Below are 25,768 nucleotides of genomic sequence, written 5' to 3'. Positions count from 1 at the left end.
TGTGGAAGGTACACAGGAAGTTACATAGTAGGAAGGTACACCAAGTAAACAAATGCAGAAGATAAAACAGACACCTAGAAATCTCTCAAAACACTACTAAAAGAATATGGGTGTAATTTTAACCCATTAATAGCACTAACAGACCTTATTTTTTAAAAAAAAGGAGATTTTTTTTGCCTGGAAAACTACTTTAATATAGTACAAATGCCCAATTGGGCAAGGAAGAAGAGTAGAGGAAATGCATGCAAACTCAATCCCAGGTTAGTGAAAAGTGACAAATAATCACAAGTCACCTGCACACGTCTATCATTCTGCACTATCACTAATTTGGACACATTCACTTTAGAGGAGAATCCAAGTGACTGAATGGGAATAAATAACACTCAGTGTCCAGTGCTATCTTCTTCCAACCTCAGCCTCAGGCAAAAAAGCCAATTAACTCCCCCCAAATCTTACCACCTTATAGAAACTTATAGAAGAATGGTGAATAAAGACACTAAAAACCTACAGCTATTGTCAGATAATGATACAGATTTTTAGTGGAAGACATTTATCTATGTCCCTGATGGCTAACCTATGACACGCGTGTCAGGGGTGACACACTGAGATGTTTTCGCTGACACATAGCAAGCTGGCAGCATCCAGAGGTGGGGCAACTCTCCTGCTTCCTGCTGAGAGTATAGTGCGAACAGCGGCCATCTTACCTCCTTTAGTGAAGGCTGTTACGCTGGGTTCACACCAGCGTCCAGTCTCCGTTCTGAGTTTTCCGTCTTCTGCAGGCAGAAGAAGGAAACCTGTCAGACTGTGTCCGGCCGTGAGCGCTGGTGAGCGTTTTATGCTGTCCGCAGCAAACCATGTCCTATGAGGAGCGGCTAAAAGAACTGGGATTGTTTAGTTTGCAGAAGAGAAGGCTGAGGGGAGATTTAATAGCAGTCTACAAATATCTGAAAGGTAGTCACAGTGCAGAGGGATCTACCCTATTCTCATTAGCACAAGGAAGTACAAGAAGCAATGGGATGAAACTAAAGGGAAAGAGATACAGATTAGACATTAGGAAAAACTTTCTGACAGTGAGGGTAGTGAGAGAGTGGAATAGGCTGCCACGGGAGGTGGTGGGCGCTCCATCAATGGAAATCTTCAAGAGGAATCTGGATAAACATATAGCTGGGATGATTTAGGAAAACGGTTTCACCGCGGAGAGCACAAAACGCTCACCAGCGCTCACCGCTGGACACTTTTCAAACCCATTCATTTGAATGGGTTTGAAAAATTCCGGCAGGTTTCCGTCTACTGCCCAGTTTCGGGCAGGAAATGGAAACCTGAAAGTGGAGACTCCGGGCGCAGATGTGAACGAGCCCTGAGTTGTTAGGTAGTTAATCCAGAGCTTCCACCCGCAGTAAATTTATTGTGGACTTGCACTCAGACAGCTGGAAACACTAGAACTGTGTCCCACAGTTGCCCTGTCAGTGGTAGACGGCTGGACCAAGGTCCATTCCAGTAACTACAGGGGAATAGGAGAGTCATCTCAGGGTGTGTGCTCCTTACACCCCAGCTATTATCTTGAAGCAGTTACCAAAATCTCACTCTGCTACCAGGGTACCGACCATAGTTACCGCTTATCAATACTGGGGGAAAGAGAACAACCCATCAAAGATAGTTTAAAGGGTTGGCCACTTTCAGACCAATATTGAGAGACAAATGTTATGGTTTGTATAATAAAAAGTTGTACAATTTTCCAATATACTTTCTGTATCAATTCCTCACAGTTTTCTAGATCTCTGCTTGCTGTCATTCATTCTGTTACATCTAGTGGGTAAAAGTCTGACCATGGTCATGTGATGTACGGTCCATGGTCATGTGATGAGCACACAGGTGCACAGCTGATTACCAGGCAGATGTCTGATTACTGTGCTGTGACTATAACGAGCGGCACCTGTGTACTCATCACATGACCATGGACCATAAATCACATGACCATGGACTGTAAATAACATGACCATGGAGCGTAAATCACATGACCATGGTCAGACTTTTATCCTCTAGAAGTAACAGAATGAATGACAGCAAGCTGAGATCAGAAAACTGTGAGGAATTGATACAGAAAGTATATTGGAAAATTGTAAAACTTTTTATTATATAAGCCATAACATTTGTCTCCAAAATTTTGGTCTGGAAGTGGCCAACCCCTTTAACTAGGTCAAATCTCATTGTTCTGCCAGTGTACCCCACCACAGTCACTGTGATCTGAATACTTATGACCATGTGATACTTCAGTATTTATTTTTTAATACATTTTCAAAAATTTCTACATTTCTGGGGTTTTTTTTTTTTGTCAAGATGGGGTGCTGAGTATACATTAATGAGAAATAAATGAACTTTTTTGCTTTTATCAAATGGCTACAATAAAACAAAGAGTGAAAAATTTAAAGGGGTCTGGATACTTCCCGTACCCACTGTAAGTACCATCAACTCTCATCTAAGATTTCCTACATTCTCAAAAAACATTGTTGCCAATATCAAGACATTGAATGGACTGTCAAGTTTGGTGGTGGAAGCCTGATAATATGGGATTGTTTCACAAATCTTAGATAGGGCCTAGCCCCAAATAGAAGAATTCAAAACACGATCATTAAAATGCAATAAGAGGGGCAAGAATTTGCATGATGATCTGGTTAGGGTAGATACAGGCTCTCTCACAAAAGTACCACCTCAGACCATTCTTGCCCCAAGCACAATACTCTTCCTCTTTCCATTCAGTCCAACAGATACCTTTGTGCCTTACACAGGTGCAGTCTGTGATCCATTAGCTTCCCACTGATTCCGCTGCATCGTATATATAGGACTCTGAACCACATGGCACAAATCACATTTACTATGCAGCTTCCAAACCGCTTCTACTCTGACATATAGATACTTGTCTGTTGTCCCTAGCTGACTCTCTATATTCACAGACTACATCTATGTGACTAGCTGTCTTTCTCTTTCTAGTTGTCTTATTTCTCTCCTTTGCTATGCTAATTGGGTCCTATTCTCCTCTATGTTGTTATTACTTCAGCGTATCCTTGATATGTTACTTATGTCACTTTCATTTGCTGCTACTTCTATTCTTTTATCCTGTATTGTGTTCTTTATTTTTTATAATTTTACTTTAAATGCCATATGTCTTATATTTGGATCGGGCCTTAAGACGCAACTCGGTTTCAGAGGAGGAAAATAGGGAAAACAATTTTGAAGCAAGAAATGGTAAAATATTTAATAAATGGGAGTTGTAGTTTTGCAACAAATACAAAGTGACATTGACAGGTGGCCCGGCAGCTGTACGGGGATGCATAGGGTGGGGTTTTTTGCAAAGCCAGATGTACTTTTTATTTGTACAATTTTGGGAATGTCTATTGCTTAGATCACTTTTCATTCAAATCAGGGACGAAACAGTGAAAAAACCCCCAGCAGTTTGGCACTTTTGATTTTCTTTACTGCTACGACATTCACCCTAAGGGTAAAACATTTTATAAGTTTGTAGACCAGACATTTTCGTTCACAGGGATACCTAATGTGTATGTGTTTCACAGTAATTTTCTACTTTTATATGTATTCTAGGGAAAAAGGTGATTTAGAACTTTTAATCTTTTTTTTTTTTACTATTTTATTAGTTCCCCTACGGAGCTTGAATCATTTGATTGCAAATGTAATCTCCCATAGACTGCAAAAACAAGTATATTGCAGTCTATGGCAGATTTTGTACATTACTATTGCGGCTGGTCACAGACCAGCCGAAAATAGTAATTTTACTATGACAAGCCTGGGAGTTGGATCGCGGGCATTAGGTCCAGGTCTCTGCTGTACATTACAGTGCTGGCCCAGTAGCTATGGTGACAGCTCTGAAGTAGAGCAGCCGCCAACATTTTTACAGACCCAGCATCCGCTGTAATAGCACGGCAAACGCCGGGAAGTGTTCGCGTCGCCGTTACAAGCCCAAGGACCACAGAATCGCCCCACTCCTGCCGCTGAAGCCAGCAGTGGCAGGAGTGGGGCAATGCTGCGACCCCACTGTATGTGCCCCTCCGACAACCCTCCCCCACATTCAGACTATAAGACGCACCCACATTTTCTTGCCAAATTTGGAGGAAAAAAAGTACGTCTTATTGTACGAAAAATACAGTACATCATGCGATAGCGTTTTCCTTATAATTTCTTCACAGATCATGCTTGACAAGGTCTTTACAGATTCAAAACATTGCTGTATTATTGATCTGTTCACCCTGATACTGAGCAGAATGCTCTGATACGCATGGTCTATTAAATGAAACAAAGAAGTGTGTATGAATGGTTGGATAAGTTCAAAGAAGGTCACGCACGTATCAATCTTGAAGAAGGAGCCAGATACCTGTTCATGTCCATGATATGTACTGATGAACAAAAGGGTAACAATGTTTAGAACTTTTGACTTTCAGGCTCCATATCTCACCATCCATGATTAGTTATGCAGATTCTTGTCAAGTAACTGCATTGTTACTGTTTTGCTCCTAAAAATTGAAAATTTTAATTTTCATTATTTTGTCAGTAAATCCACCTTTGGCTTTCAACACTACCTGAATCCTTCTGGGCAAGCTCTTGATCAGATTCAAGAATGTCTCAAGTGAAATCTGATCCCAGGTCTCTTCTACACGTTTCCATTGTTGACACATACTGGTCAAATACATCTTTTTTCCTGAACTCTACCCACAAGTGTTTAAATTGGGATGAGGTCTATCAAAACTGATAGAACTTTTGATAAGACGACTTGTTAACTGCGATATAAGTCCTCCTCTTGGCTTTTGAATAGATCGTTGGACTTCATTTCATATTCTTCCAACTGTCGTGGCTCTCACATGATGCAGTTTGGCCATTTTGTTGGCAGAGAGACCGCTATTAATGAGTTGGATGATGTTTCTCTTTAATTGGGAAATCTTCTTCAAGGATGATTCTCAATTTGAACCAGTGATCTTTCACTTGATAAGCTGAGCTATTAGGGAATGTGAGAACAGGTTGTAATTTGTAGTATATAAAAATAAAAAAATGTATTTCACCACCAGGAGCAATGCAGTAACAATGCAAGAATCTGTATAACTAATCATATGTTAAATAGCTGTAAGTCAGATTTATGTATGAGAAAGCCAAGAATATTGTCTATAAAATGATGGTAGTTTCATGTTCCAAGCTGTAGTAGATGGTGAGATATGGAGCCTGAAAGTCAAAACTTCAAAACATTGTTACCCTTTTTGCTCGAAAGTACCTATCACCTTTTTGGTCCTCTGAAACAAGCCCTGCAAGGATGGGAAGTCACAACTGATGAAGAGGTAAAAATAGCAGTGCATTTGCATGTCTCAGTACAGACTAAAAAAAAAAAATTAATGAGAGAATACAAAAGCTTGTTGAGATTATTTTGAAAAATAATGTACTTGTTTTCCTGAAAATTGATTAAAATAAATTTTACAACCAGATACAGAGTGTTGACAATTTTTTGACCCTTGTATATATAATAAAGCTAAATTCACAATTGTGCTAATTCAATTTCATGACCTTTTAATGGTTAAAATAGCTCAACACAGATCCATAACCATAATGGATCCATTATAATCCTGTAGGGACAAATTGAGAGCCTACATGTTTTATTTCCAATCTTACCACTTTTATTGCTAAACTATACAGTGACTTGTGTTTGACTGCAATATAATTACTTTACCTTATAAGCATCCTTTATATTCAAGGGTTGTCCATACTCTGCCACGTAGCCCACAATTCCTTTATTCCACTCCAAGCGGATGCAGTTATTAGAAGCCTCCTCCAACGTTGTGCCTTCTGCTACATCAAAAAGCCTACTAACCAGAAACTTCTCATTGGAACTGTCCTCACAGACTAAAAAAAGGGAGTAGCGATCTGCCGATATCAACTCATGAATGTGCAGAAAGATTTTATGACACAGGGCAGTGACGTCTAAATGGCTTGAAATATCTTTCACCAGTTCCAGAAGCCGCGAACACTGATCACTTGCGCTATTTAGACTGGGAGCTTGTAGAGGCATCTGTTCCTTCTTTTCAGAATCTGCAAGAAATGTCAGTGTACCCACAGAGTCCTTAACGACGATGGGCCGGAGAGGCCTATCAAATTCAGAAGCAGAGATCTTTCTCACTGGTGCCGCTTGGTTGGTGTTCTCTGAAGAAGAGGCCTGCTGGTTATTATCAGTATTGCTTTTCCCTCCTTCCTTTGTTGCTGGTATTGTGTGCACTCTTTCAGCAAACCATGCATTGACCATTTCTCTGAAAAGCGGACATAAAGACATAAATATTTTAGTGAGGCAAGTACATAAATGACGAGAAATGAACTCTGAAGTGTGTCAGCAGTAGATGCAGCATTAAATATTTACAATGATCACTGACCATGTCACTCTTAACCTTCTCTAACCTTCCCAATATACTGTAGAATTTACTTTTATCATATACCGTGTCTGTCAGGTTGCTTCTAAAGTCACGTCAGGTAATGGTCATTAAACACTGAACGTATTAGCCTGTTGCGTTTTCTGTTTGCATAGTTTTAGCCAAATTAGAGGGCACTGAATGATTCCCTTTCATTGGCCTACTGTCATGTTCTCTATCTTACACGAAGCCTTTGTTTTCATACAATGAAATTTTACATGCCGTGTAACTAGATTCTTGTCTTGATGTTGAATATTTCTAGCTAAATTTCTTTCATTGTAATTTGGAGATATATCTGTGTTATGAAGACTGATGGAATAAAAAGACCTCATGGCCCATCTAATCTGCACTTAGATTATTTGAGTTTTTATTTTGTTCAGACAAAACCCCTGATTTGGGGGGGGGGGGAAACTTAATCTAGATCTGACCTAAATCGAAATCATGATCAAATGAACATTTTACCTCGAATATGATGAATATACAATTATTTTAGAGCACGCCAGTATTTACATGCCACAACCCCTATTTATATGTTACGTCATGCCACTGCATATTGGTTTTGGATATTCACAGGGTCCAGTTAGTGACATATCTTTTACTGAATGTCAGTGTGAGACAGGATGGCATAGATACAAGTTCACATCAAATAATTCAGCAGACTTTCCATTATGGTTACTTTGCGGTTAATTGCGCTTCAACCATCCCTGGCAGCAAAATGGAGTGGAGGGATCAATATTTATTTTGGTATTCTAAGGTAGATAGATAAATATTAGCTAATAGTTTGCTTCTGCTGCACACAGAGCACACATAAGAAATCAACTTTGCTGAAGACACACTTCATATATACACACAAAGGTCAGCTGCCCACATACTTAGCAGCTCTTATGCACACACACTACATACATACAGTACATTGCAAAAGTATTCATACTTCTTGAACTTTTGTCACCTTGAAACCACAAACTTAAATGTATTTTATTGTGATTTTAAGAGATGGAGCAACACAAAGTAGCAGATAATTGTGAAGTAGAATGAAAATTACACGTTGTTTTCGAAATTCTAATCAAATAAAAATCTGAAAAGTATGATGTTTTGATTTGATTAATATTTTGAAAACCATGTATCATTTATATTCCACTTCATAATTATCTGCTACTTTGTGTTAGTCTATCACTTAAAATCTCAATAAAATACATGTAAGTTTGCGGTTGTAAGGTGACAAAATGTGAAAAAGTTCAAGGGGTATGAATACTTTTGAAAGCCACTGTACACACAGCTTTACCAAACCGACGTGCTATCTCAGATTTTGGTTGTTGTCATGCCGTATCAGACAGCACCAGGTATGTCCAAGCTGAAAGTCTATCTGTGGCTGAAGGTGGGTGCGTCAATGGTGAAGCAGAAACCCATCTGCTCCATGCTTTATAGTGTGGAAGTATTATAGGATGGGTATTATACTGCAGGATATTCACAAGGAGGGGTTATTATATTGTAGGTTCCACAAGGGTGGCACTTTACTTTGAGGGGCCTAAAGGGGGATATGTAATGTGGAAACAAGGGAACATTATAGTTTGTAGGGACCCCAAGGAGGACATAATATTGTGTGGACCAACAGGTGGGTATTGTGTGGGAGCCACTACAGGGAGTTATATTGTGTGGGAGCCATAAGGGGCCATGATACTGTGAGTAAACTCGTGGGATTAGGGGCAAAGATGGGGTTAGAGGTGTAATTTATGCCACTGATCAAATGCTTATGATATCATGAAAGGTCCTTCAAACTATAACCATTCATGCCTATTAAAGCAGACCTCCAGTTATAAACTTTTCATAAATATATATGACCAACATGCCACAGCATTGCTTTCAATGAGCAAAGGATGCCCAAGAAGGTTCTGTCTGGCACCCCTGCACTAGGTGACCGGGTTGTCTAGTCCACAATTGGAGACTATATGGCCCATAATCAGTTGCCTCCACAAGGCAGCAGCCATCTTGAATGGACAGAGGAGGATGATATCAGGGCACCTCCCCAGACTCTATCTTTATGCCATCCTGGAACATGAGGACTTGCCTCTGGAACCAGAGACTGCATCTACTGAGTTGCCTCTGTTACAGTCCCAGTCTCACTGTTTGGCCTTTTCAACTTCTGAATAAACATGACTTTCAGTCACTTGTATCTGAAGGTACTGAGACACGTGAAACAAAAATCTCAAGAAATCACAAGAGCCTATATTTCCCAGTTGGAGGCCACAGTCTTCTCTCAGTCTAATGTGGTCAGAGACAGTCACCACCACCTGGAGGATCTTGACAATAGGGGGAGGCGCAACAATATTACAGTCAAAAGCCCACCTGAAGCTACCCGTGAGGAGGACCTCCACACCACCCGGGAAGCCATCTTCAATTTTCTTTTACAACAACCACCCTCTCACAATACTAAATTAGATTTGTGCATAGGGTCCTGTGCCTCAAAGGCAAAAGTGCCAATCCACAGGCGTTCTATGCTGTGTTCATGACTTTACACTCAAGGAAACTATTATGGCTAAAGCACGACAAGCAAGAGACTTTGAATTTGATCCAGCTAGGAAGTAATGTACTACCTGTACTAGACTATTTCCCCTTGTTTCACAGAACTCCTCCATTTTATATAACCCGCTTCTGCTAGAAGGACTGTCATCTTCCATGGACCACCCCTGGTCCAGGGCTGGCCTGTTTAGATTGTCTGATATGGTTGACCCCCTGACCCTGGAGCTCAGACTCTTTGACTATGTCACCACAGTACTGCACATTCCAAACAGAGTGGTTCCATTATCGACAAATTGCCCACTTCACATTTACGCTTTTTAGATCTCAGAATCTCTGATCTCAGTTCCCCCCACTTCCTATATGAAGCTATGTCGTGCAGGTACCTCAAACACTTGATCACTACTATCCATCAACTCCTACCCTCTCCTGAGGGTTGGGCATCTCCTGTTCATAGATACATGACTAACTGAGAGGAAGCCCTAGGACGTCCAATTTCCCCTGCTCAATGGCAGATTATTTGATATCATGCAAATCTTTAATGTGTATGACGTCTAAGGACCTGGAATACATACTCTTAATTCATAGGTATCATACTCCTGCCCTCCTACACTCCCTGAATCCTACAATTACCTCGGTTTGTTGGACATGTAAACCTGCTGTGGGTATGCTTTATCACATATTCTGGGACTGTCCCTTTATACGGGACTTCTGGAGGGGGCTCAAGGATATCACTGATAGCCTTTTTCTTCAGGGAGTGCCCCTGGATCCCCTCATCCATTTTATTAATTTGCCTCTGAGGCAGATGGGCAAGAACTCAAACTGTTTCTAGATCTTCACAGATATAGTGGAGTGTTACTGTAGTTTTGCCAACCATAGCTACTGGAGGGTTTTTTCTTTTACTAAAATAATAGTTTTGATCTGGTTCTTTAAAGGGGTATTTCCATGTACATAACTATTTTTAAATTTGTAGCTAACACTGGGCAACAAATTTCAACTTCTTTTCTGGTTCTTTAATGAAAGCAACTGTTTCTGGTACATTTCAGTGTGCTGAATACAAAAATGATCATGAAAATGCTGTCCTGGTTCCTATTTTTGTGGTATGCAACATTTATCATTCCATATGAACAGAAAGTTTGTGTTCAACAATTTCTTTCTTTACACTTTCATTCTTATGCTTTTTTCTTGTATGAACATTCTGGAGTCTCTCTAATGGTGGTACAGCAATAGTCTGCAAGCATGTTGGGATTCCAGTAGCCCTGCTAACGATTTTCCATTGTAGCTATTTGTTGGTGAAATCGTTTTCCATGTTCGTTGCTTACAGATCCTAGGTTGTCTGGGAAGAAGTCCAAGTGAGAATGTAGGAAGCGTAGTTTTAAAGACATGTGACATCCCATGTCTCTAAAATTTGCCACCATGGTTTCAACAATTTCCACATAGTTGGATGCTTTCCTGTTTCCAAGAAATTCATTAACACATTTTTTTAAAGCACACCATGCCTCCTTTTCCACTCCTGCCAGAAGTTCAGTGAAATGTTCACTTTCTGTAACCTTCAAATCTGTGGACCAATAAATACACCTTCCTTGAGCTTTGCTTCACTCAGATATGGAAACACTTGTCTAAGGCAATGAAACGACTCACTGTCATGATGAAGGGCCTTTAAAAAATCTTCATGAGCCCGAGTTTTATGTGTAATGGTGGCAGCAAGATCATTTTCCTGTCAACAAGGGGTTCATGCAGCACATTCGTTGCTTCTCATTTGCCAATCTTTCACAACATAATGCTTGCTGTCTGCACGGCTATCCCATTCACAAAGAAAGCACGAAAACTTGGTGTATCCCAGCTGCATACCCAGTAAGAGTGCCTCTACCTCCAAGTCACCACAGATTTTCCACTTGTAGAAACTATACTGGATACATTCCAAAGGATGCTTCAGTGTAGCATATGTCTCTTTTGTCTGTGCTGCATGGGCCATTGGAATTGAAGGTTTTTCATTCCCAAGTACTCCTTTCAGGCTCACCTTTGAGGCATCTATGAACAGTCTTCACTCATCTGGATTATGATCTATTCCAAGTGCTGCCACCAAGCCATTAATGTTTTTGCAAAAGCAAACTCTTCCAATCATTGCAAAAAAATATACAAAAGGTTGGTGCCACTGATGATATGAAGTGACCTTGACTCCAGTAGCAAGTAGGTTCCATCCTTGAAGACGTGGGCTTAGGAGTTCTGCTTTAGCTTTGCTAAGATCAAAGTCTCAAACAAGGTCATCAAGTTCCTGTTGTGTAACAAGATGGACTTCTGAGCTACTGGGAATACAAAAGTATTCATCCTGCTCCATTGGATGTTCTACAACATCTGCTGCTTCTTCCTCAATGGTCCAGTTGACAGGGGGCTGTGGTACAGGCATCTCTGGTCCATGGGGAACTGGACGATGGAAGGTTTAGATAAACAACCATTTTCCTCTTTGACACTGTCATGTCTTGAGCACTTGGTGTAGCACAAAAGTAACAGTCAGTGGTGTGATCTTTTGGTTCTCACCATACCATTGGCACTGCGAATGGCATAGACATTCGTTTCCGATTCATCCATTCCCTCAGGTGCACTGCATAGGTATTACAACAGACATGAGGTGCCCATGCTTTATCTTGATCACCAACCTTGCAACCAAAATAGAGTTCATAGGCTTTTCAGATCATGGCATGACCCCTTTATGTCTCTCCTGATATGTTATATTGAGCCAGCCTCTGGACCTGGTACATTTTATCTATGTCTTTATTATAATAGAAAAAAGTTGATATAAAAACAACACTCAATGCATAAAACATTACAAACCAATAAACTGAATGATATTAGTGTGGTTTAGGAACTAATGTATGTGCATAAGCTATTTATTTTCCAAAGTACATTAAGTCTACAGAGTTTATTAGGTTTATCCTCTGCTTTTTGAGCAAACCTATAATAAAAACTTGAGCTCTGCACTGGTGTCCAAGGGCATAGCGTCCAAACTGTATTACATAATGACAGAGTTATTTCAGGTTGTCCACTTCTCATGGGGATATGAAAGGACAAATGCACTAATCATAAAAACTCTGGACTTCTCCCTAAAAGATGACTTCACCCTGTACACAGTTTCTGTGGGAAGAGTTACGTACAGAGATAATCTGACATCATTTAATTTGTTGGCTTTTCAGACTGTGGCTTCTTCTTCAGTCAAATAAAGTATTATATTTATTTAGATTTGAGGAAAAAAAGCAAATTATAAAATAGGAAAAAAAGGAATTGTTTTTTCCCCATTTTCTTTTTTTTTTAATATATTTTTGGAGTGATCAATGCAGAAGGCAATTGGGAAGAGAAGAAGTAGCTTAGAAATGTAGAAAGGCATTTTTCTTTAATATAAAATCTATACAAGATTTCTTTCTTTGCCTGCACTACTGAACTATGCAAAGTTTGTCAAAACAATAGTGACCGTTAAAAGGTGACGTCAAAGATTTTTTTTTTAAGGTCAAATGAGGTAATAAAATAACAAATTAAATGATACTGACTTGTCAGCACCCCCACTTCTCCAGTGTCACCACAGGTTTTTGTTCGCACATGTGATCACTGCAGCCAATCCATGTCTTCATTTTTAATTCTACATTAGAAACCGAAGTTTGAATTGATACAATGACATTAATGGTTTTAATTTGGATCCATATTCAACACTCTAAAGTGTTGTAACTATTTCTTGTATGTCCTACTGGCAAAAATGCACATCATTCTCAGAGACCCAACTCTTATGTATTATATTGGCATGTATTCATTTAAATGGCCAGCATGCAACAATAGATTTCTCCTTTGACTAGGGCCTATCCCTGTTATGAATGTCCATTGTTCTTATCCATCACAGGAAGAGAGCAATGGACTTTTACAGCGAGAATAACAGAAGCCGATGCATCCTTCTTCTGAGTCTGTTCCCACTGACTCTAATGTAAACAACATGATAGAAGGTTTCATCAGTCATGTTTATTTACATTTGTACAAGTATTAAAGTAAAAAACATGATAGAAAAGTCTTCTGTCTTTTTTTTTTTTAACCTAATATTGAATACAGAGAGATACCAGATAGAGGGGGCTCTGTCTACATTCTACAACTAATCCTATGACGGATGAGAGCAACAGACTTTAATAACAGTAGTGTGAACCCATCCTTATTAAGTGCAATAAATACTGTTTTCCAGTATGGAAAGTTATCAAATTATTCCCTATAGTCACAAGAGCTCTCTGACAATAACCTGTGAGGCTGTGACAAATTCTGTTCCCTATTATACTTTCTCAGGTGGTTCCACATGACAGTACACTTTAACCATTGCATGGTTCTAAATAATTTTTGCCTGGTTTATTTGTTCAGGCAATTTCTGTAACAGCTGTTCAGTCACTGTCATTTTTTTTTTCTGTCCAAATACCAAAATAAAAAGTCACATTTGTCTAAGACAGGAAATAAATGATCATTTGCTAAAGCTGCGATAATATGTTGTTTGTGCTTGTCAGCTTTTTTTAGAATACGTTCCCTGTGGTTACACATAGAAGAAGGTTATTTAAAGTTATTTACACATAGAAAAAAAATGTGAACACTGCAATAAATGTTTAGTCCTCAAACAAGGGAGCATTATTCATGCACATTAGACATAAAAAGGATTTAAGTCTAGGCACAGCATAGGGCAATACAATTTAGGAACATACGGTTGTGTGGAAAGATGGATTTAGCCTGCAATGACTTTGTAAAATTACAATTTTAAAAATGGAGTAATCTAGGTTAGAAGACACAGGAAGCTGGCACAGATAAGAGAATACAAATATATAGACCTAGCTTTGTACTATGAGTGCTAGCATATTTTATTCCTGTGGTGTGCTGTTGAGGAGCAACCACTGCTTACATTGTTTCATGTATGTAAGTGACCATATATATACTTAGAGATCAAACTTATAGCCACCAATACATAAACAGTTCCTTTTGTCCACAGCCATAATCATTGAAATCACCTACAAAAAAATCTGATTTTACTATGTTTATATTGCAGTTATCCAAAAAGTGACTAAAACACAATCGTTTATTTAGATCAGATTTTACAAAGAAAAAATATCCAGATCTTTGCAAACTATTTATGTTGTTTAAGAGCAAAGATTTAAAACTAAAAAGACGCCGTGTCGCGTAATACATAAATAAAAAAATCAGGAGATATTGTAAATGGATTGTGCCTACTTTTCACAGAAAGCCAGGTCTCTACCCCTGTGACTGCACAATTATTTTGAATTGCTGCTAGATCTTCTGTGTACTTGCAAGACACCCGGACACTTATGTGTGGTCTGAAGGTACCGTATTTTTTGGACTATAAGACGCACTGGACTATAAGACACACCTTAGGTTTTAGAGGAGGAAAAGAGGGAAAAAAAATTTTGAAGCAAAAAAATGGTAAAATATTTAATATATGGGAGTTGTAGTTTTGCAACAGCTGCAAGGCCATATTGACAGGTGACCCTGCAGCTGTACGGGGATGCATAGAGCGTTTTTTTTGCGGGGCCAGATGTACTTATTAGTTATACCATTTTGGGGAATGTCTATTTCTTAGATCACCTTTTATTTAAATCAGAGGCAAAACGGTGAAAAAAAACAGCGGTTTGAAAAATATCAGTAGACCGGGCATTTTCGGACACAGGGATTCCTAATGTGTATGTGTTTCACAGTCATTTTCTACTTTTATATGTATTCTAGGGAAAGGAGGTGATTTAGAAGTGTTATTAATTTTATTTTTTTAAAGCTTTTTTTTTTTTTTTTTTTTTCTTCATTATTTTATTGCCCTTTCCCCCTAGGTGGCTTGAACCTGCAATCATTTGATTGCAAGTCCCATAGATGGCAATACAAGTGTATTGCCGTCTATGGGAGATTCTCTACATTACTATTACGGCTGGTCGTAGACCAACACAATAGTAATATAGCTATGACAGGCCTGGGAGCCTTCCGTTGGCGGATGCCAGGAAGGGTTTTAGACACTGGCACAGGTGCCAGGGCCTGCAGCATTGCCACACTCCTGCCGCTGCAGGAAGCCAGCAGTGGCAGGAACATGGCGATGCTCCACATTCAGACTATAAGACGCACCCTCATTTTCCCCAAAAATTTTGGGGGATAAAAGTGCGTCTTACAGTCCGAAAAATACGGTAGTTATGAGGTCACATAAGAAGTAAAGTACAGAGTACAGTTAGGCCATTACTAAATCATTTTGGCATAGCTATAAAACTGACTAAAATTGGTCTCTATTACGTATTGAGTGACTGTGCAAGGGGTACTAGTATGACAGGCCACAAGGAGACTTACGACAAGTTGAAGGTATTACATGGATTTTGGAAGAGGGAGGCTAGGAAAGATCATGTATACAACTATTACCAGGAAGTTTTACACATCAGAACTTTGTGAAAGTGTGGCAAAGATGTGATACCTTGGTTAGTTTATCAAAGGACATGTGGAAGACTCTTTGAGGCAGATTTACTAATACTGTAAAATTAAGACAAACTAAATGCAAAATAAAGGCTAGTTCACACGGGAATTCCACGTGTGCACTTTCTATCGTGGCTGCCGCGACGAGATGCCGATGCATTGCACAGCATCCCGTTGCGGATTTCCACTCTGGATTGAATGGGCCTAGTCTGGAGGGTGCTGTTGTGAGGCAGACGCCGCGGCTGAATCAGCCGCAGAGTCCGCCTGAAGAAAGGGCAGCTCGCTAGCGGTCTACATAGACCTCTATTGTGAGGAGGCGGATTTTGAGGTAGATTCTGCGCCAAAATTTGCCCCCTCTTGCCTCGGGTGAATGAGCCCTAAGGGTCTATTTAAATATCTTGCATCAGTTCTTGCTTCCTTCAGGTATAGTTAGAAAATGCCAGAGGAGGGGATATGAGATTTTCTATTGGATCCATTATGGCATCCAGCACATCGGTTGTTGTACCATATGGCACCAGACCGAAACAGGAGAAAGATAAAAAAAAATGTTATCTGCAACATCACGTCATCACTTTCAAATCATCACAACCTGTAACTTTTACCGGCCCAACAGTCCCTACCCCTTTTTCTATGCGGTTTAGGGGCTTCTAGAGGGCTTGTGATGAAGGATATTTGGGGCATTTTTTTGTGGTTAATGGACAATAGTGCTGATGCAAGATACCGAACTATCAGCTGTGATCATGAGATCTCACCACCTACCAAAGGAACTGCCACATGTTATCGTGATAGCTGCATATATCCCCCACCTTTGCAAAAAAAATGTTTTTTTGCCTGTTATATCTACATGCTGTGACCCCCCCTCCTCATGTCCTCCAACCACGGTCGGGCTGTATTATTAGCATCACTCCGCACAGAGAACTAAATGATCCTGCAATGTGTCTGTGTTTCTTTCCTTTTTAGTTGCTATGATTCCTAGGATTTCTCTATCTGCCATGAGCTTGTATGTGTTTCTCTCTTGTTATATACTACTGTACCATCTATGAAACTGTATCACTGAAATTTCCCCATTGTGGGACTATTAAAGGATTATCTTATCTTATCTAATGTTCTGCCTGTCTCCTAGACAGGTCCAGTACAATGTCTCATTACAATCAATGGAACAAGATGTGGTGACCATACACATTACACTTCAGTTGGCAATTTTAGAGAAGGACTGGTTAAAAAAATATTGCAAATGACCATTCATTTGGTTGAAAATAAAAGTGTAAGTGATTAGCAGAAGGCGGCCAGTCATTTGCCATTCTAAATCACTTTTATTAATTTTTTTAATGAACTATCTTCTTGACCAGGCAGTTTAGTTATTTAACTAGCTTTCCTACCATTGATCAATCAGACACTTTATGACCAATTTTAATCTAATGTGTATGGATAGCCATTGGAAGGAGATTTTAGGGCCAAAAACATGTGACATGCTCCTTTTATACCTACTTCATATCCAATTTTTCTGGTTGGAGTGCCAGGTTTGGATCCCTATTAATCCAATAAATAATGAAATGACATATTCTAAGGTTAAGAAATCAATATCATAGCACCAGAAAAACAAAGTTGGCATAAACGAAAGGTGTTTGCAACTTTCAGTAAGATGTGCACACTCAATAACACAGTTTGCACCACTGTGATAAATTTGGGTGATTCTGTCTTAAAATAGAATCTTGACTTTATTCAATATTATGGACAATTCTGGAGTTTAATCTCAATTTTCTTCTTTTTGCTTAAAGAACTAGAAAAATTCAGCAAGCTGGCACAGTGAGAAGTAGTCAGATATATCTGATACAGGCTTCCTCATCCTGACAGCCAACTATTGACTACAGTGAAGAAACTTTAGATCATAGCTGGCAGCAGAAGAAAGCCTGGGAAAAGTCATTTTTAACTAATCACATCCTTGCATAGGCTTTAGAAAGGCTATGCCACACCTACCTTTAGTATGTAAATTGCCTCAGAATAAGTCCGTTTTTATTCATATGCTAATTAGACTGCTGCACGATGCATCGTGCACCCTCTCTGCTATTCTTTCATAAGGCTGTGTACAGAACAGGCTGCTGCTGCTGATGATGACTTCCTGCTTCCTGTTTGCACACACACATAGGAGATAATAGCAGAAAGGAAGCTGCTGGGAACTTCCTGTGCTGGCTGGAAGCTAATTAGCATATGAATAAAAACGGACTTATTCAAAAACCACTGAGGCAATTTACATACAGAAGGTAGGTGTGAAATAGCATTTCTAAAGCCTATGCAAGGATGTGATTAGTTAAAAATGACTTTTCCCAATGATAAAGCCCCTTTAAAAGTGATAAAAATTGATGTCAAGAATGGATATTGAAAACTGAAGGAAACTAATGACAACGTAAGACAATTGATGGTTCTGCAGTAGAAACTTGCTATAACGCCTCATGGCAACTGACATATCTAGGCATTAGTTTCAGTGCCAACATTCATCATTTGAGGGATAAAATATATGATACTTAAGTAGAAATTGTATGATATATTTGGAGCATCTTTAGATTATCTAGTCTAATGTAAGATGAACATTTTTGTAATGGCCATCATGTTATTCATGTGAATAATCCCTTCCGTGGATTTGAACAAACTGACATAACAATTTTTCATGTAATGCCACTGATGTGTGCATAAGGCCTAAGTTTACCCCACCTATCAGATGGCTTCTTTTTCTGGCAAAGGTTTTGCAGGACTTTACCTCATATTTTGCTCCACCATTTTCTGTAATCCCACCCTTCAGTAGAAATTGTCTAAAATGGTTAATAAATGTTATCTGAAGCATGTTCACCAGAAATTTGTGCAAATTTCAACAGTATTCTAGTGTAGTTTCAATAGAAAATCTGCCCCATATACAGTACAAGGTGTTGCTGTATAAGCCTATGGTTAAATTGCTATGCTTGATTTCTATATATGCAAGCACCTGGAGCTATTGCAATATGTTTTATCCCTGGGGCCACCATCAGAAATGATAATATTTAATATACTACAAATGACTACAATATGTCTCTAACTTCTTGTAGTACAATTATTAATTTCTTATTCATCGTGCGGTAACACAGATGGGTCTGTATCCCCTTCTTTAATTAATTCCTCCAAGGAATGGCCCACCTCCGTAGCAATGAGGCAGTTAATTAGCATAATTGATGTATAAGAAACCCCCCTTTCACTACTTCCTTGTGTTTTTATTTCTCCTCACGGTTTATCTTTTATAACAGCATATCTTTTTAAGGATCCAATGGATCGCAGAGCTGATATTTTTCTTGTGTCCTTGCCAGCCTTATCTAAACCCACCATGGCAGTCATTCCTGTGTCCAAAGCATTAAAATTATAGTTAAGTCAGTTGGGAAAACAAGTCCAAGATTTTGTTCCAAAGGAAAAGTTAATGGAGCAAATTTATTCCCTTAAACTTGCTGCAGAAAATATTGCTGGAATATTTTGATAATAATGGCACCATTCTGGCCCCAGAGGCCTGGTATCCTCTATTATTACAAATTTCGAATGAGCATTGACCTCTTCCTCAGTATCAAGATCTGTTGATCTAGAAAGGCCTATTCCATCCAGAGTTGAGCAAACTCCATTCATCAGCTTGGTTTGTGAAGGGTCAAGACTTAAGTATACAGGGTTACCTACATCAGTAATTCATACCCCACTGTCAGCCCGTAAGGACTCTACAAATAAGACATCCTAAAATATGGTCTAAAATCCCTTCCTGGCTCAGTGATTCAGAATTTCATTCATTAGAAGCGTTGTACAATTTCTTCAAGATGGCCTTCAATAAGGTCTTAAATGCATTGCTCTCAAAGTATTTCAGCCATTAACGCCATCACTGGTGGAAAATTTTCTGGTCATCCCTTAGTGTCAATTACATCTGCTAAAAGGCTGGGAGAACTACAGGCCTTATCATCCTAAGACAAAAGAACAAATATGTTTCCAGACCTTAGATGTTAAAAGAGCTTTTCTTGACTTTCCTGGATAAAACCTGGATAAAACCAAAAATTTCAGAAAAGAGGAAAATGTATTTGTACTTTTTCAGGCACTAGTAAATGGATGAAATCCTCTAAGGGAGCCTTCATACGGAGTAAACGCGAGTGTATTTTTGCAAAATACATGTGTAAAAATATGCCTGTAAAATGTCATTGAAGTCAATGGGAGTCTTATTTTTACACGTGTATTTTGCAAAAATACACACGCGTTTCCCCCCGTGTGAAGGCTCCCTAAAGATACATTGGCCAGATGGATCAAATCTACTATTCTGAAGGTCTACAGTTCAGCAAATCTATCTTTGCCAGTTATGCCAAGGGCACATTCCACAGCAACGTCATGGACTGAAAACGCACAAGTCTCTATCTTGGATATTTGTACATTGCTTCCTGAGCTCTTTCTATACCGTCATCAAGCATTATCATCTGGACATCCACACTGAAGGTCCAGCCTTTGGCACCGCAGTACTTAATACAGTTTCCAAATGATGATCTTTCCCCTTAGGTAGCTAGGGGTTTAGCTAGCTAAATTGGGTTTTGCCTGAAATTTTACTTTCTTTGACTCCAAGGCAACACAGTATACCCTCTCAACTTAATATAAAGGAAAATAAACTTGTCAAATAAAACACATGGAAGTAAAAGAAAGGGAGGGTTCTTATACCATCAATTAAGCTAATTAACTGTCTTATTGCTACATAGGTGGGCCTGTCCAAGATGGAATTAAAGGAGGGGATATAGACCCATCTGTGCTGCCTTGGACTCAAAGAAAGTCAAATTTCAGGTAAAACCCAATTTTGTGTATATCTATAAAATCAGTAGATTTTCAATGGTCCTTAGATTTTAAAGGTCAGTATGATATATGATCGGTGGTGATACAATTATAGACAAAAGCAACTATGTCAACAAGGAACGTCCTTGTACATTAATAATGCTAACTTCTCTATATGTATAACCCACTGGCAATCTTTTCAAACAGATTGCATAGTGTAGACATCTGTAGACTCTAACTGAGCTCAAGTTAATGAACATATGGCCAAATTTATACAGCAGAAACTCTCCTTACTTAAAAAAAAGAAATGTATCTATGCAATAAATCAAAAGTCTGCAATGTTTTTTTTTTCTTTTTATCACTAGCTGCCCCTTCAAAGTGGACAAAGCGCTCTGCTTCCAGCTCTGTGTACTGTGTCCATAAGTAGCAATGCTGGCTACTCGTATCAGATAATGGACAGGTTTCCCCCTTCACACTCCCCCACCAATCTAATATTAATGACCTATTAGAAGTATAGATCGGCAACAATTTTTGCCTGGAAAACCCCTTTAACCCCTTCAGGACCAAGGATAATTAATGCTCCAATGCTCAGCCCCAGTTAGCACTTTTGGTATGCATTGCTTAACACAACAGTATCTTTTTAGGAACTTTGTATATCTCGACTATTTTAACCATGTTTTTTTCAGGACACATAAGATTTAAAATAAGTAGCCTTATTTGTTAAATAAGTTGAATATTTTTGTCAAATAAATTATGTAAAATGTGAAAAAATATCAATTTTGCTTCTTTTACCTAAAGGAAAAATAGTTTTTATATGTACTATTGCACATAAACATATTAAAAATAGATTTTCTAGTTCTAATTACAAGGGCTACACATTGATATAGCTTTCTAAACAAAAAACTAGACATCAAATGGTTTTATATTCAGCATGTCTTATTTTATAGATGGCCATGTGTAATTAACCAGTAATTTAGTATAGGACAGGACTGTAAACTGCTTTAGATATCACTAACTAGGCTCCTTGCTGAGAAAGGAGACTTAGGGAAAAAAGGTGAAGGGAAGGGCTGGCAAGGAAGCAATTTCTGTTATTACAACGTTAATCAGTTCAATGGGATAACTTTGCTGTGATTACTACAGAGTAACATTTTAGTGATCAAAGTAATGATAAAAATCAGCATCTCTACATGTCTGTCAGCCATACCATTCCAGCATTCCAAAGTCCACCTCATTCTACTTAACGTGCTTCTGATTGGGTGATCACCTGAACCAAATCTTCTCTTATCAAACGGCAACTTAGATACAGTAACCTTAGCAAGGATATATATACCGTATTTTTCGGACTACAAGACGCACTGGACCATAAGACGCAGTAAGGTTTTAGAAGAGGAAAATAGGTGAAAAAAATTTTGAAGCAAAAAAATTTGTAAAAATAATAATAATAATATAATATTTCCCCCCCTCCCACCGGTGTTCGCTTACCTGCACAGCTGCAGCTCCCAGTTCTTCCGGTCCCTTGTCCTTCACATGTCTTCAGAGTGCCCTGCGACCCCCCCCCCCCCCGCCTTTTTAGACTAGTATTGCAGAGATGCAGGGAGTAGGCGGGGCTTGGTGCAGCTGAAGAGTGTGAGCGGGGAGACACGAGTTCATCACTCACGTCTCCCCTCCCAGTACCCGCCCACACTCTCCTAAGCGCCGCCTTCTCTATAATACTAGTCTAGGGAGGCAGGGGCGGGGCGCAGAGCGCTCTGAAGCCACGTGAAGGACAGAGGACCGGACCAGCAGAGAGCAGCGACAAGCACTTCTGAGCAGGTAAGTTGAGCGAAGTTCACGAGTAGATAGATATTACTGTACATTGACTTGTCTAGTAGATAGATGAGTCAATGTACAGTAGTATCTATCTACTCGTGAACTTGCCTCGTCGTCCTCACAGATGTCAGGAAGGGGCATGATAAACAAGTACAAGCGCCGCAGGCTTTCTTCTAACTTGCCTGCGCCGCCTGTACCCTCTATCTGTAGCCATTCTCTGCTTTGCACGGACAGGATAGGGACGGGACACAGATGTACTGTATTTCCACCGCTGCATTCGGACTATAACATGCACCATATTTGGAGGAAAAAAAGTGCGTCTTATAGTCCGAGAAATATGGTATATATATATATATATATATATATATATATATATATATATATAGTTCTTTAAAAAATTAAGAGACACCTACACAGTTTTCTAAAAATCAGCGACTCTAAAAGTCTGTCAGCCATACCATTCCAGCATCAGTTGAATTCCAACCAAAGTCCACCTCATTCTGCTTAACATGCTTCTGATTGGGTGATCACCTGAACTAAATCTTATTTAACAAGGGAAAGCATAAAAAACACTGCTGCGGTCTTCACAATCCTCTTGCAATAGGACAAACTGGATGGCAAAGCAAGTGCTAGGAATAGCCCAAAAGTAATTTGAATGAAAAAATTTTAACCATGCCAAAAGAGTTGAGTGTGGAAAAGAAGGGTTCAATTCTGGCTTTACTAGCAAAGGGATACAGTGAGCGTCATGTTGTCTCCATCCTTAAAATTACGAAGACTACAGTCCATTACAACAAGATCAAGCAGCAGACATTGGAGACAACAAAGCTACAGACTGGCAGAGGGCGAAAGCAACTCTCCAATGACCGGGATGACCATCATCTTATTTGATTGTCGCTCAGCAACCGCAGGACGACATCAAGTGATCTACAAAAGGAATGGCAAATGGCAGCTGGGGTGAAGTGCATGGCAAAAACAGGCTCCTAGAGGCAGAGCTCAAGTCACACAAAGCTAGAAAAAAGCCTTTCATTAATGAGAAGCACTGCTTCAATTTTTGTGCCAGGAGTGGCATAAGATCACCCAAAAGCAGTGTGAAAGACTGGTGGAAAGCATGCCAAGATGCATGAAAGCTGAGATTAAAAATCATGGCTATTCCACCAAATATTGATTTCTGAACTCTTCCTGAGTTAAAACATTAGCATTGTTGTTTCTAAATGAATATGAATATGCCACCTCCATATAACACAGGTGGCATGTTTAAAGACCCAAAATTCTCTGTAACAGTACAGCGACTGTTGGGAAAGGGTTAAACTTGAACTAAGAATAACCACATGCAAGAAAAACAGTGATCATATAATATAAATATTTTCTTTCTAGAAAAAACGAAAATAAATATTCAGATGATTATGTATGAGTAACACTTTGGTAAGCATAATTCCAATAACTTTGTGAAACTGGGAAGAATTTAAAACTGAAAACTTTTAAAGCGTAAAATATGAGAATAGGTTAAAGCTACAGTAATTCAGTAACTCATTGAAAAAATAAAGCAGTTATTCCATACATTTTTCAAAATCATAAAACCATGAAAACGTAATTGTATAAAAATCTATGAAATAAGGTCCCAAAAGGATAAAAAGTTATTTGATATGGGCATTCATCTTTAAATGCCATTTAAAGGAAATGTGTTGCCATTTTAAAAAATATACTAAAGCAGAAAGTGAAATATATCACTAATCTGTTTGTATTTTCTGATTGTATATTTTTTTTAATCTATTTTCTGTCCATGATTATGGGGGCTGCCATCTTGCCTGAGCTTATCCTCTGCTCTGTTAACAACATTTAGTGATATGCTTTACCACTTGCCAATAAGCAGCAATAGACTGGAACTGACTTACTAGCATCTATGTGAGAGGTGTTTTTAGACTTGATTTGTGCAGAGAGGGGAAGTAGATAAGTTTCGCTATAATCTGTTGTCAGTAGTGGATGCAATGGATGGCATACTAGTTTTATCCATAGCAGCGTTATGTTCCAAAGTATAAAAAAAAATAAATTGCTAGATTTTTTTACATACCCAATTGCAAAAGGTGTGTAAAATGTAAAGAAAAAAAAAGAATACAATGATTTGGAAATCTCATAACCAAATATTTTAAAATCGATGGCAGTAACACATCTCAAAAAAGTTGAAACAGGGTTAACAAAGAGCTGGAAAAGTAAGTGGTTCTAAAGATACATGACTTTGTATGAAAAGAGCATTTTAGAGAAGCAGAGTGGCTCAGAAGCAAAGACAGTCAGAGGTTAACCAATCTGTGAAAAACAGCATCTACAACTGTGGAAAAATTCAGAAAAATATTCTTCAATGTAAAATTAGAAAGACTTTGAATATTTCTTTATCTACAGAATGTAATATCATAATAAGACTCAGAGAATTTGGAGAAATCCAAGTACACAAGAGACATAACCAATGGGCAGTACTGGATGCTCATGATTCACGGGTCCTTAAGTAGCAATGCATTGAAAACAGGTATGACTCTGTAATGTAAATCACTGCACGGATTCAGGAATACTTTGATAGTTTTGTATTCAGAAGAATCAAAACATTTAATTTTTTTTAAGGAAACCATGGATGCCATGTTTAATGAGGCCTCAAAAGGAGAGAGATCATCCAGCTTGCTATTAGGGCACAGTTCTAAAGGCTACATCTCTGATGGTATGAGGTTGCATAAGTGCATATGGAAATGGCAGATTACACATCTTGAAACGCACTATGTCAATGCTGAGCACTATGTAGAGGTTTTAAAACAACATATGCTCCCATAAGACAAATCTTTCAGAGGAGGCCTTGCTTATTTCAGCAAGACAATGCTAAACTATACAGTAAAACCCATCACTCATTGCTTAACAGAAGAGTATGGGTGCTAAACAGGCAAGCCTGCAGTTCTTTCACTAATAGAAAACATTTGCCGCATTATAAATGGAAAAAAACACAATAAAGTTGACGCAGAACTGTTGAACAGTTAGAATTCCATATCAGACAAGAATGGGACAACATTCCTCTCTCAAAACACCAGCAATTGGTCTTCTGAATTCCCACACGTCTACAGACTGTTGTTAAAAGATGCTACATACCCTGTTTCCCCAAAAATAAGACAGTGTCTTATATTAAATTCTCTTCCAAAATATATGACCTGTCTTATTTTTGGTGGATGTCTTATACAGAGGCTGGAGCGGGGGACTTCCTTAGCGGAGCGACAGCATGACTGCCGGTTGTAGGTGGTCCAGGAGGTGAAGGGGGATGTCTTATTTTTGGGGAAACAGGGTAATGGTAGACATGGCCCTGTACCAACTTTTTGAGATGTGTTACTACTATCAATTTCTAAATGAGTTAATTTTTTCAAATGAAATGGAAAAACATCTAACTTTCCACTTCTGTGTTCTATGCACTATTGTGAGCAAACTATGGTTATATGAGAACTACAAATTTTAATGTTTTTATTTTCTTTACATTTACAACTTTTTTGGAACTGGGGTTGTAAAAATTTTTAAACAACAGCTATTTCTGAAAAGGTCAGTCTCTCCACCTAAAACAAAAACTAATATCACTAATTTTAACATCTCATGTTAACAAGGTTTTCTATCTACTATGATTGTGCTACCCAGCTTCAATCTTCCTTACATGCACACAAATTCATTTTACAACACAATCTACCATATCTGTGTTTTAA

At 38.8% G+C, this 25,768-nt stretch overlaps 1 protein-coding gene across 3 annotated transcripts in view; it reads right to left on the bottom strand.

Annotated features, from left to right (window-relative positions):
* The window catches only part of PDE5A (phosphodiesterase 5A), a 140,686-nt gene that overhangs the window by 104,349 nt on the left and 10,569 nt on the right, over positions 1-25,768 (bottom strand). For all 3 annotated transcript variants that reach the window (XM_075286121.1, XM_075286129.1, XM_075286114.1), the window contains exon 2: positions 5,723-6,296. In XM_075286121.1, the coding sequence (XP_075142222.1) occupies positions 5,723-6,296 (574 nt within the window). The remainder of the gene's footprint in view (positions 1-5,722; positions 6,297-25,768) is intronic.

This window comes from Leptodactylus fuscus, chromosome 1, assembly GCF_031893055.1.
Source record: "Leptodactylus fuscus isolate aLepFus1 chromosome 1, aLepFus1.hap2, whole genome shotgun sequence".
Taxonomy (NCBI): Eukaryota; Metazoa; Chordata; class Amphibia; order Anura; family Leptodactylidae; genus Leptodactylus; species Leptodactylus fuscus.
This window is presented reverse-complemented; position numbering and strand designations above follow the sequence as displayed.